This window comes from Cucumis melo, chromosome 3 (assembly GCF_025177605.1).
Source record: "Cucumis melo cultivar AY chromosome 3, USDA_Cmelo_AY_1.0, whole genome shotgun sequence".
NCBI classification, from domain to species: domain Eukaryota; kingdom Viridiplantae; phylum Streptophyta; class Magnoliopsida; order Cucurbitales; family Cucurbitaceae; genus Cucumis; species Cucumis melo.
This window is the reverse complement of record NC_066859.1, coordinates 30850598-30864548: the sequence shown is the minus strand read 5'-3', so window position 1 is coordinate 30864548 and position 13951 is coordinate 30850598. Positions and strand designations below refer to the sequence as shown.

The following is a 13951-nucleotide window of genomic DNA, read 5'->3' as shown; positions in this document are numbered from 1 at the left end:
ATTAGAAAAAAATTAATATATATAAAGTTTATAAATATTTGGGGCGTTTGCAAAAATAATAAAAGATTTTATGATAATAGGGTCGATGTGATTAGATTTTTTTCAATTTTAGTCTCTGATATTGTTGAGGTTTTCTCTCCTTTTTTAAGTGGACATTTTTGAAAATAGGAATTCCCACTTGAACTGGAAAGGTAAACAAAATTTAGTTATACGTGAATAACTCTTCTTTTCAAACGAATATTGGTAAAAGTTAAGGTTCCCTACACTACACATTTTTGTTTCTATTTTTAACTTTTGAAGAATAAGCTTATTTCTCCACTTTCTTCTTTAGATGTTTTACATCTTATTTAAATACAATAGTTGTAATCGAGTAAAAAATTACAAGTTAAAAAAAAAGTGACTATATATTAAAAGATATTACTGCCATTAGATCTTAAAGTTATATATATATATATATATATATATATTTTGTTCCACCACAACTCTACATGAAAAGATACAACACTTATACTTGAAAGTTGTTAAGTTGTATGAGGATAAAAGATGTTAACTGTTAGAATTACACGAAAAAATACACCAATTCTCTGCCACCACGTGTTAAATTACTACCATTAGATCTTGACTTATTTTATATGTCCTATAATCTTCGTTTATTAAATTTGATGTTTACCTGACACCTCATGTCTACTACTTTTCAAAGGTAGCTTCTCTTTAGTCCTCTCTCTTCATAAATTATTTGAAAAGGCTAAAAGAATGTATACTTGACAATTTTCTATCATTAGATGCAATGCAAGTGAGAAAAACTAATACCCACAATGTGTGGTCGCTTCGAATAATTCTCCTCTCGTCTCACTAGTTATCCATCTTTTTCTACCTGCCTACTTCCAGATTTTTTCTTACAAAATTTTGCTCTTTAATTTCCATTCTTATTCTTTCAAGAGAAAAATATATTTATTTTTTTTTAGAGAAAAGTATTACACGCACACATATATACATTAATTATATATGTTATATTTGTCAATATAAATACTTCCTTACCATACTCTAAAAATCAAAAGAAATACATATAATTCATTCATATATTTCACTTCAATTTCTCTTTTGTTCTTTCAAGATCAACTGGCTAAAATTGGAAGTTACGAAAATACATCTACATAATAAATGTAAAGTCTGACGGCCTAATTAAACAGAAAAATAAGTAATGTGGCTACCAATCATGGTCCTTGTTCTTTAAATTGGAATATTTACAGTGTCATAATATAGAACCTCAGCCACTTTTCTGATGGAGAAGTTTTATTTTGCTATTGAGTAGCATGGGGATGGGGAAGAAGAGGCTGAACATTGCTGGCTGAGAACTTCGAACAACTAAAACTATTTTTCAGAGAAAAGAAAAACAGACTGTAAATAACTACAAAACTACTCTACTCTGACCTTCAAATCCAACAGTTCGCTCACCGCCAGTATTGCGCCCAGCGATGAATTGTTTCAACCATTTGAGGAAATAGCGCACTAACGCTCTCGTTAATAAGACCTTGAAAGAAATGTATACACGCTTCATCGTCTAAATCTAGGCGAAATTTCTCCTGAAGCTGTGCCACCACCATCTTTAAGATCAGATCAATAGAAATACTTAGTTTTAGGAGTCCAACAAAATGGAGCAAGAAACTCACCTTAAGAATGCCCTTTTCAGGATCAGAAGCAATGTCGGGAATATTGGAACCAGCCATCAGGTGAAATAAATTTAAGATAAGATTACTCGACTTTCGAAGAATATTGTACGCTTCGCAACAATACGATTTGAACCTTGTGTAGTATTGGCTGAAGTAGGAACAAATGGTTAGCAATTAGTTTCTCGTGCATGGACCAAGGACTTCAGGGAAAAAGAAAATCTACATATAAGCTAACTACTAAACACTTGTATACCTTTCAGCCCCGCCCATGGCCTCGACCATCTCCTTGCACAGCTTCATGGGAGGTGGAAATGGCTTGGGATCTTTGCCGAGGATAAAACCAAAATCAACATGAAAAAGACGCCCATCATCCCTTAAGAGAAGATTGTCCAGATGCCTGCATAAAACCAAGATCAGTGCCTGACTACAACCCCGGTGATAGGGGTCCGGATAATATGAGCTTCAATCCAACTAAAGGCAAAGTTCATGATACACTGTTTTTAAATAAGAAATATTATACGTTCATGAAAGAAGCGGAAAGTTGGCAACAATATCATGATATGAATAAAATCACCAACATTAAAACAGATAGTCCTTAAAAAAGCTAGATGAGAGAATTTCTAATTTAACTCATTCCGGAGGTGGCCTCCTTATTGCTGCCACCCTCTTCAGTTCGAAGATACAGAAACATATACATGCTCAGCAATTTAAAAATTTATCAAGAAAATCATGAATTCTCAGCTATCTTCCTTGACAAAAACAGTCAATAAGACGAGGGTTTTAAGCTCTTCGATGTTGGCTATTAAGTTACAAAGCTCAAGAATAACCACCTATCTCCAATGCCCAATATGTACGTAATGACAGAATATCCAGCACAGCTTTTAATAAATGTTTCGAGACAGGTAGCTGTAATTCCGAAGGGCCCGTGCTCATCAGGATGAAACTTCTGCAGATAGCTTATAATGCTGCGATGTTCTGAAAGTATCTAGAAACAAAAACAACACATCTTAATTGACCTATCACAAAATCATGCAAGCGGCAAGCAAGCTAAATATTGTTATAAGCCAAGTAAATAATCTTAACCTAAAAGAATTACCGGTTTAAAGTCAAAGATAGTATCGGTGTTTTAGTTTGTCTTTCCCTATTTTAGTTCTTTTTAGGTACTAAAAGAATCCTGATTCCTCGAGGTTGTGTACGTCAAACCTTTCGCAGTATTGAGAACTAAGAAAGCTCTCAGAATAAGGTTGAAACAGTTTTCTAGTTTCTTGCTGAGGATTTTTAAAAGACTAAATGTCTGCAAATAAAAATCAATTGTTTTGGAGATGCTTGGTACCTGCGCCAAAGATCGAGATGGGATGAATTCCAACATGCCTTCATCTTGTCCAGTTGCCAAAACTTTATAAGGAGTCAAGTAAAGATCAAGATTTTCCAATTTAAGCAAGCGATCCATGAGCCAAACCATTTGAACGACCTATAGATACCAAAAATTCATGATGACAAATGAGGTTTGCAAGAGCCAGGAGAGTGAGGAAGGAGCTCATTTAACTTTACCAATTGGTCTTGCCTAATATCATCTCCTTTCTTGAATATGATTTTGCAGCTTTCACCATTTTCTGTTCGGAAAGTAAGACGTAAAGGATGCAGTGCACTTTTAAATATTGATGACTCTGCTGGCACAATCCCAACAATGAGCACACCTGGAGCCAATGGCGATCGTATGGGCTAGGAATGAGAAAAGCCCACAAAGTTAGTAATATAAACAACCAGAAACATCATGCAACTAACTAAGACTGAACTTTGTTGAATCAAAATGTACAAACAAGGCCCTGCAGGTGGCCCTGAAGGTTGCTCATAACTCTAAGATTCGCAGTTAGGCGCCATCCATTCTATAAATGTACCTCATCAAAGTACGTAAGTTCGCTCAAAAGACCAGAAAGCAGCTGTCGGAGCTTCTCTGTCTTTTTTTGAGTATTGCCACGTACATTTCTTACATCCTTCATTATCGAACACAATTGAGCTGTCAGTTCAGTTTGTCGCACCAAACCATGCCATAGCTTAAAGCCATCTTCGTCCCCATTGACACCAGCAGTCAACTGCAATAAACAGTTTTAGTTATTTAATTGTGCATAATTAATCCACTCCCATGGTACCATGCCACTGTCATCTGTATGCTCCAAAGAAAGGATAAGGGAGATACAGATCCAAGCACGAATTTATCAAACTCCCACCATTATAACATAATTTATAATTCTTCAATTTGCATATTTGCGTATTATATTTATATAACTGTACTACATGAGACTACTATAATGCACCTTCATCATATTCTCTTCCAGGATCTCATAGGTACAGTAGAAACGTTTTGCATATGCCGGATCATGAAGCTCAACGGCAACATACCAGCGGAGAAAGCTAGCCAACTCAATATTGCGCAGTGCTGTTAAGTTCAAAGGAATCTTGGGTAAGATATGGTAAAAGATAAAACTGGCTCTGAAATACATCAACATAATTAACTAAAATGAAAACAAGCATTCACACACCACGCTGCACAAGAAAATGTGAAAGTCGAGATTTATCAGATCGCTCAAATCTAAGAGCCTGAACCAGTTGAAGCAAGTAACACTGGAGCTCCTCATCATCTGCTCTTTCAAGAACACTGACAGCATATGCACGAACCTGTTAAGGTGACAATTATATGTTTATCCAATTCATTTTGATTACTATACTAAGATGCTCAGTGCAAACACAAGACACTTTCCAGATTTTCAATTTCTTTCATAAGAACTTGCAAGTAAAATGTCAGATAGAAGAATTCCTAACTGGAGCGAGATAATACTCGCCATCTTACCCAGTATTTGATGACTAGAAAAATTCCCAATACCTCTTTAATTAAGCATCACAGTGATCCTCCCTCAAATGTGCAATTGTGTTCATATCCATTCGCACAGCCCTTGGGAGCAAAGAGTGGGCAAGAGGCAAGGAGCTTTCATTGACGTTAAGGCACGTGCCTCAGCCTTTTCTTAAACCTTTTTTTCTCTTTTTTTCTTTTTCCTTTTTGAAAAAAAATAAGAAAGACACTATATTTAAGTCTATATCTTTGACAATATCTTCTTTTAGACAAAAAAAAAAATGATCATTATATTATTATTCACAGTATCATATATTTATCTATAAATTTCCTTTTTTATTATTCACTTGTAAAACTTAACAAAGAACATCCTTTGGTCTCTTTAGATATTGGGTGTTAATTAAAAAGAGAGAATTTGATATATTTTGGGAAGTTGTACAACACGCTGCCTTCTCAGGCGAAATTACACATCATCTTTTGATGCACCTCTCAGTATCCATACATTCTTGGGAGGAGATGCCTCGTCTCCATGCCTTTTCTGTGTAGTCTTTTGTCATGCTACTAATAGAGGATATATTGGTAACATGCGTAGGAGGAATTGGTTATAAATAGAAGTTAGGGATCTTAGAAGAGATGATTATTCTACCTCAAAAGGTTATTGATGTAGTAATTTTCTCTTTGATATTGCTACTAATTATTTGCTGTTTTTCTTGTAACGAAGAGATCCTAACATATATCCTTTTTTATAATTTATAATGAAATTTTTGTCTCTTATACAACCATTTTAAAAATAAAAATTAAAACATAAAACAAAACTTTCCCTAGGCATTTAAGCCCCCGATTGCTTGCACTATGTGTCTTAAAAACTCTATCCACATACATGTGAAAGAACAGAGTAACAATGATTACAAGAGTAAAGAATGAAAATATTGAGTTTTATTTTAATAAGTGAGACTACCTCTTCACTTTCGAAAACAGGAGAGAGAAGCTCTAATGCATCACAGACATCAATTGTTTCCCATTTATGCATCAATTCTAATGCTTGCTTTGCCTCCTGCACTCGTAAATTCACAGAAACAATAATTTTGTTTTTTTGTTTTTTCTTTTCTAAAAAAGATGAATCAGGAAAGGAAGCCAAAATTTCTTTAGATTCAAATAAGTAAGTAGATCAAGAATCCATGATGATGCATTCAATCATCCAGGATATCAACAGAGAAAGGGAGCTAATGCACGGAGATGCAATGTAATTACTGCCACTAAGCGAAGGTAAACGTCAATGTAAACAAATAAACAGTGACAAACGCTATCAGTCAATTGCATGATAAAGAAAAAGCTCAATGAAAACCAAAAAAAAAAAATGTAGCACAAAACTAGGGGGAGATTACAATGAAATGTCTGTTTCTTATAAAAAAAATGATATTATTATTAAAATCTTATTATCATCATCATCATCATTACCATCCTTTTCTCTAAATTGAAAGATGATGCTATCAATGACCTACTCCATCATCGATTCCTTCGAAAAGGCATCTGGCCTCAACGTTAACCTCAACAAATCAGAAATTCCGGGCATTCACACACTTCCTGAGGATATCTGTCAGCTTGTCACCAGATATAATTGCAAAATCAGTCGATGGCCTCGTTCCTACCTTGGCCTCCCACTGTTTGGTAAACCAAAATCTGTTTCTTTTAGGGCCCCATTGTGGAAAAGATTGAAAAAAAGGTTACCATCATGGAACAATCAACATATCTCCAAAGGCTGCAAGCTAATTCTTCTCCAATATTCCTACATATTACATATACTTATTTAAAATTCCTATCATGGTGGCCAATAAAATTGAGAAGATGTATAGAAATTTCCTATGGAAAGGGGATGCCACATAAAATGGCTCTCACCTGGTTTGCTGGGACAAAGTTATTAAACCTCTCTCTACCGAAGGTCTTGGAATTCAAAATTTGGAAGATAAAAACAAAGTTCTCCTTGATAAATGGGTTTAGAGATTCTACCATGAGGATGCACGCTATGGAAAGAGACCATTGAAGCTAAGCAGGGTAAATCTCACCTGAAATCTTGGCCGGATGCCAATTTTCCAGCTGCATTAGAGGTTCTTGGAAAAATATTCTTGAGCAATGGTGCCGACACATCTTTTTGGCATGATAAATGGATGCTGCTGACTCTCAGATCCAACTATCCACACTAAAGACTGCTCCAATCGATGACTTATGGGACCCGAGCCAGGGTGGTCACTGAGCTTTAGAAGAAATCTAAGGGACAACGTGTTTGATCACTGGCTTTCTAACCTGAATTGTTTACATTGTGTCCAACTCACTACCAATAAAGATAAATGGATTTGGAGGCTGGATGTGAAAGGTTTCTTCAATATCTCTTTTTTTAGGTTCTCCATTATTCCCATTCTATAATTCTCTTGTGCTCTAAGTTGTTATATTAGTAAAGAAACTTGTCTCCTTTTTCAAAAACAAAAAAAGGTTTCTTCAACATGAAATCTCTCTCCCAATTTATGAGTTCTAGAACGGCTTCAAATCATCTGCTACACAAAGCAATATGAAAGGAGTTTAACCCAAAAAGATTAAATTCTTTATTTGGGAAGCCCGTCACAATGCTATCAATATTGGCAACAAATTGCAGAAACACAGCCCTACATAGCAGTATCTCCACATTGTTGTCGCATATGCATAAAGAGACCTGACTCCGCTGACCACATCTTCTCCAATGTCTCTTTGCCAAAAGATTTTGGATGGGAACCGTTCATACTTTTGAATGGAATATCACCTTTCGACATGAATACATCAGTGCCCTGACATACGCGCTCACTGGTCACCCATTCAATAAACAGAAGAAGATTATTTGGATGTATCTAATCCAAGCTTTTGTTTGGAACATTTGGAAGGAAAGAGAGACCTGACTCCGCTGACCACATCTTCCTCCAATGTCTCTTTGCTGAAAGATTTTGGATGGAAATTGTTCATACTTTTGAATGGAATGTCACCTTTCCACATGAATCCATCGACGCCCTGACACAGCGCTCACTGGTCACTCATTCAATAAACAGAGGAAGATTATGTAGATGCATCTAATCCAAGCTTTTTTTGGAACATTTGGAAGGAAAGGAACAAACAACTTTTCACGGAGAAGAAAAGCTCCTATAGCAGTTTCTTTACCTTGTTATTTATCATGTCATGAGCTGGTGTAAAAGTAACACCCTTTTACATTCTTATGATCTTTCCTCTCTTCTTACCATCGGGAGAAATCTTATGCAACTCCCTTGGTCTTGGGCTTCATTCCCCCTTTTATTTCATATATCAATGAAATTGTTTCTTATAAAAAAAATTACCATCATCATCATTATTATCATCTTTATATCTCTCCTTTGTTTACCATTTAATCTTCACCCTTCATTCCTTTAAATCCATCCAATCGCCCTTTGTAAATCCTACTTTAATATTTTTTAGGCCAAAAAGGGTTTGAGCATAATGGTTTAATCCTGAATCCGAAAAAGGATTTGAGTGTAGTGGTTTGATCCTAACATTAAAGGGATCATATGGTTTGATCTTGAACATGTTTAAAAGTATCAAAATAGGTTATATCCTAAACATGCAAAAGGAACAGTTGGGGGCTGACTCTTGAACCCGTAAAAGGAGAGGTAAATCTGTTCGGTTTTCAGCTATTAGATAATCATTGCAATAAAATACCCAAGAAGTTATAGGGCCTGGAGTATAGATTTCCGAACTATTATAGAATCACCAGTGCTATCTCTCTTTCTATCTAATTTTTAATTTCTGCAACTAAGTTATTTTTCTTGCTAATTATTTCACTGGTTTCAATTGATTTAATTTGATTACAAATTTCTCCTAAAAGTTTAATTTTATCAAGCAACTCTTTACACCCCCTCTAATGTTGTCATACGATCCCCTACAACTTTCAGTAGTATTATTAGAAGTTTAGAAGAGGAGATAAATAAATCATGCAATTAGGCATGAGGATCACTTCAGTAGTATTATTTAATCCGGATAGGATTGTGCAGAAGTCTTCTTAGGCTCACATAAATTATCCTACAGTGAATATCTTTTTTTTATAAGAAACAACAGTGAATATAAAGTGCAATGAATTAGAGAATAGCAGTCGGACTCACTCTAACCTATTTTCCATGAGGTAGAAGTGTATTATAAATATCTCAAGTTTGGGTGGGCCATCTATTTAGAGGCAAAGCTACTATAGAAACAAAGTTACTCATATGCTACTTGTTAAGGGGGTATTTGGAGAGCTGGATTGGTTAGTCAAGTAAAAAGAAAAATATTTTATGAAAAAAAATTCCTCCAAACCAATAAGCCTGACATAAGAATATGGGAGTTTCACTTTAAGCGGCTAAATTAAGTAAGTATGGATAGATTTCATGCACTATCAAAACTATTAACCTCAACTAGAAGGGGAAAACGCCACTCACACAAATGGACATAAAAGGTGACTAGGGATGAAAGTTACTGGGAGAGTAGAGATACCACCATCCTCCATGCCAACCATCAATCCAAAAGTACAAGTAAAACAGCATTATTTACTCATATATAAACCTCTCTTCTGGATGACCATTAGCTTTTCTTTTCTTTTTAATTACAAGAAAATGCATAAGTAATTTTCACGTTTCACCTCCATTGAGGCAAGTTAATAAAGAAAGAAAGAAAAAAAGACAGAAAAAGAAAGAAGATTCCACTATATCAAGTTGAAATAAGAGCTTGAGTGACTCCTACCTTTTCTTGAACTTGAACAACAATAAATATAAAAAATATATGATTTCACTTGGCTTCATGCGTGGATATATAGATCAGAGAAATACAGTTCAAAGAGTAATGACTATGGTGGGAGTGGGGTTGAAAAATAGCTAACCTGAATGTCACTCCACTCAACACATCGAAGAAACTTTGTGAGAGCTCTCTTCTCTGACATCAAGGAAAAACGAAATTTCCAGAGGAGCTGTCTTTCATCTCCACTCAAACTTCTTGTAGGTGGGTACTTTAGTATCACTTGTATCGATCTACCAAAAGTAAGAGAGCATATTCAACATAGTTCAACGATAAAAAAATTGCAGTGACATAGTAACCAAAAAACAAAATAAATATGCAATTGATCCACATAATTTATAGAACATCCAGGGTTAAGAGAGGTGGACAGAACAGCTTACCTTCAATTTAAGAAGTTGCAGTAACATGACAATGCAATATAACTAAAAAAAGGCATCAATTGAAAATACTTTGTAAATTATAGAAATAAAAATGTATGAAGCTTGAAACTTCAAACATCATTGAAAGATAAGTGTGCTGTTAATTCCAAGGGATACAAATTTTCGACTCCAGTGAATCATGGATATCACCTAGAGGACTTACTTTTTGGCTTTTGCCTTCATTGGCATGACATGTGTAGAAATGGCTTGAAGGATCAGAATCATGGCCTTTGACTTTGTCCACTTTCAGTGAAGATTTGGTCCAGGCTTTCCTAATGATATGGGTTTATATTTTTCTTTTGTATGTGTGTGGCCTACATTTTCTCTCTACTTCCTTTCTTCTTAGTCAAAGATAATTTCCAGTAGAACACACGAATTATTTTGAAAAGGGAAGAATGAGAATAGCAAGAAGGACAGTCCCCCAAGAAAAGACTTGCTCAAAAGTATGTATAAGAGAACCCAAACTTCAGGTGGTCCTGCTATGTTAGCTATCAAGAATAGTGGAATCTTTAAAATCTAAATAGCTAAAGGCACAGCATGAAGTGCTTAAGTGATCCGGACTCCTTTTATCTTATTCATACCCTAAACAATTCAGGTAAAAACTCTCCACCTAGAATACAAGGTAACAGATGAAGACATGATCTAAAGGCTAACTGGAAGTAAGTCTAAAAAGATTAACTTTCTGCTTTTATTTTCAACAGTTACTCTTAAGAAGAATTGTTTTCAATGATATGTAGAGATTAAAGTTGCTGAGCACTTGAAATTGTGATTCCCAGATCTGTAATTTTGGAAGGAAAAACAACTTCCATTGTTCTGAAAGATGAGTTATCAGTGAGAAAAACTAAAATAATATTTTACTCATTACTTTCTCGTTGGAGCTCAGTTTTTGGTAAGACATTTAGCAAACCTCCAATTCAAAAGGCAGTTCAACCATAATAATATTGAGTGGTTAACTGGTATCTTAATTTACTGCTTACTTTCTCTCGTTGGAGCTTGGTTTTAGATCCTTATCAATGATACCGCGAGTTAAGCTCCTAGCCAGCTTCAGCTGCTTGTGCTCGGAGGGATTAAACTTCCCCACTTCAGGGTCCCACACATTTACGATTTCATTTGTTGAAGCTATTGGAGAGGGTAACAGGAAATTTGCTCCAGATTCCTTCATATCATAAAGCCTAGGATCAGCATAATGTGTTCACAAAATTAAATCCTACTACACTGACATTCAAGACCTTTGAAACCCAACAAAAATGCCATAGCAGTAAAGAAATCATCAGTACTATCAGATAAGAATGTGTGACCAACTATTATTTGTCCCTTTTTTCCTTTTTCTTTTTCTTTTTTTTTTTGGGGGGGGGGCACGGCGGGGGGAAGGCATGCATCATGGTTGTTCAAGTTAAAGGGAAATACACAACATAAAATAAAGCCACTGACAATAATTGAGATCGCCGATCTACAATTATTCAATATCAAATACTTAATCACTCAGATGGAGCACAAAAAAATGACAAAACTATATAATATAACAAATACAAATTTAGATATACATTACCTGAAAAACTACTCGATGTTCAAACCCAGAGAAATCAACAATCAGATACAATTTAGAATTTCCATTTTTAGAGCTTTCTTGCTCCCTAATTTCCTCCAGGGCTTTAAATGTAATGCGGTCTAGCCAATCAACATGTAGAATTTGTCCCCTCTCATACTTATTCACTACCTTTTCTAGACGTTCCAACTCACCACGCTCATGTCTAGGGACCTGTACACAGACAACTTTGGTTGAATAAAATGATCAATTCAAGAGCAACTTGAACATTTGAAAGTTGAAGTTTTTTCTTGCAATATGTAACAGTCTCAAACCTTTCCAGGAGTTGTTGTTGGGAATGATCCATCTGCTTCTTTTCCTAACCAAAGTCGAAGCTTCTGCTTTCCTGTTTTCAGTTGTTTCTTCCTATTAAACAGAAGGATTGTGGCTCCCCCAATCAGTTCCTCCTCTTTCCCACGTGACACATCCCAAACCTAAAAATGTATGAGAAACTGAGAAAACTTAAACCACAAGTAGAATATTCACAATACCATTACTTCAAATACATTGTTGACCCTATTTGTTTCAAAGACATCAAGTATGATAAACATAATAATCTAGCAATGTTCGTTGGTGATGACAATGAATATAGGGGTTCAATAGTCTAAATAGAGGGGAAATGTAACAAAAACAAAGATATCATAAAAAATTTGGCAAACCGTCAAGGCTAGTTGCGAGTGAGCAGTTAAGTCTCGATATTTGGTACTCAATGTGATGAGTTCACTCCAGCTATACGAAGGTCCTGATGATTCCAATCTAACACAATGCAATAAAAGCCAGGTAAAGATCTATAATCATTTTCAATCAGAAACAAAATGTAAAATAATAGAAGTAAAATAAATAAATAAGTCAAAAGGTGCTAAAACATAAAATGTACCATATGAAGTGAAGAGGTATTCCATCCTACAAAATCCTTTTAAAGATGATGTTCTTAATTTGAAAAGAACACTTGATTGACATTCTAGTGTTTTTAAATGTGAAAATAATTACATTGGGAAATCCTAGGGACCTTGAAAGTTAGAAAAACAAGCTTGCAAAAGTCATCTCTAAAAGAACAGAGAGGAAATATGAATAAAGGTATGTCCATACAAGGAATCGTGAAATCAATGATAGTTATGGAGGAACCTTGTTCTGGTTGGGAGGCCAAACGGGGCGCCGTCAATGTACAGAGCACACTCAACAAATAGCTCGGCTCTTCTCTCGTCGGATGCAGAATCAATATCTGAAGAAGTAAATGGAATATATCACGAGATAAGAAAAATTAGTAACTACAGTACAGCGTACACAAAATAATTCATGCTGCAATCCAGCACCCAAAAATTCAATCGGCAGTCGAGTAGTCTTACGAGTTGCCGAATAGGTGTCCGAGGAGTCAAAATTGAAATATGGTGGCCGGTTATTTCGAGCGATAACTTGGAAAACAAAAAATATGGACGATCAAGATACATTGAAAGAATTAAAAATGGGCACCTGAATCAGATGACTTAGCTGGAGGCAAATTACCCTCCAATCTTTCAACCCGAAAGGTTACGGGGAGATTGATGTCGCAGGACAAAAAGAATCGGAACTCGTTTCCGCTCATCTCCGCTAAACGGCTTTGAAAATAAAGCTTCTCATGGTCAATTTCGTCTGGTGAAGGAATGGAGTTGCTACGAATTAAGAGCTTAGCGAAAAACAGAGCTAGACTGGCTGAGAAGTTTGCGCAAGGAAACTCAAACTTCGATATTAATTTTGATTTTGGTGGATTAGCTATTAATCAAATTAAATATGAATACATAATGTTGCGGCATGGCATCACTCCCATAATATATCGGATTCTTTAAAAGCCAAGCATACCTCTTTTTTTCTAAAAACTAATCCAACTAATCAACATTCTAAATAATAATAAAATAATATTTTAAAATAAAATAAAAACCGGTGCAATTTCTTTTAAAAAAATTTCTTTAATTTTTTGGGCGAGTGGACTTCCTTTCTTCTCCCCATTCTCTCTTTTTCTCCTATATTTTCATTGCCGAAGTCCCAAGTCGCCCGCTGTAGGAAGGATTGCCACTGCCAAAAAAACACCATCCCCGATTATTTCTTTAATTTGAGTGGGTTTTGGGATCACATTTGCTAACCTTTGGATTTGCCGGGGAAAATCAGCCTTTTCTACGTCGGTTTGATAACATTTTTGTTTGCCCAACCCACTCGACTTTTTCTTTTTTTCTTTATTAATAGTAATAGCAATTAACTGGTAGTTCCCTCTAACATCTTTTCAGAGGTTCTTGTTTTATTCAATTTTTTTTTATCTTTTTGAACCGACGTGGATGGTAAGGAATGCGGTGTTAAAAAGAGTAACAATAGAAGTGGTGTATTCAAATACCCTCGCTTTTGCATTAAAACTCAGCATTTTTTAGAATATACTTTTGATCAGTTTTATCCTTTCAATTTTTATTGAAACTCAAAATTGTCATTTTCATGTTAGAAAGACTGAAATTTGCTAACCCTCACCACGTTTGGGATCACATTTGCTAATCTTTGGATTTGCTGGGAAAATTTTCAAATTTGTTACAAAGACTCATCATTTTATCCATATTTTCGATGGTTCAATGATATAGTTTAGTTAGGCCAATGT

At 35.3% G+C, this 13951-nt stretch overlaps 1 protein-coding gene across 2 annotated transcripts; it reads right to left on the bottom strand.

The window, feature by feature from the left end:
* Positions 1 to 1204: 1204 nt before the first annotated feature.
* Positions 1205 to 13149, bottom strand: LOC103487692 (phosphatidylinositol 3-kinase, root isoform). 2 transcript variants are annotated; one of them, XM_017044505.2, is made up of 18 exons: positions 12841 to 13131; positions 12684 to 12749; positions 12463 to 12559; positions 11997 to 12093; positions 11613 to 11771; positions 11302 to 11511; positions 10730 to 10908; positions 9419 to 9566; positions 5477 to 5572; positions 4211 to 4346; positions 3986 to 4107; positions 3569 to 3763; positions 3222 to 3392; positions 3004 to 3141; positions 2501 to 2655; positions 1924 to 2067; positions 1671 to 1818; positions 1205 to 1589 (listed from the first exon to the last, which is right to left on the bottom strand). In XM_017044505.2, exons 1-18 carry the CDS (start codon positions 12917 to 12919, stop codon positions 1452 to 1454), a joined length of 2478 nt encoding a protein of 825 aa, XP_016899994.1. In that variant the 5' UTR covers positions 12920 to 13131; the 3' UTR covers positions 1205 to 1451. The 2 variants fall into 2 exon arrangements, with proteins under 2 accessions (XP_016899994.1, XP_016899995.1); XM_017044506.2 differs by lacking the exon at positions 12684 to 12749 and having other exon boundaries at positions 12808 to 13149.
* Positions 13150 to 13951: the final 802 nt, after the last annotated feature.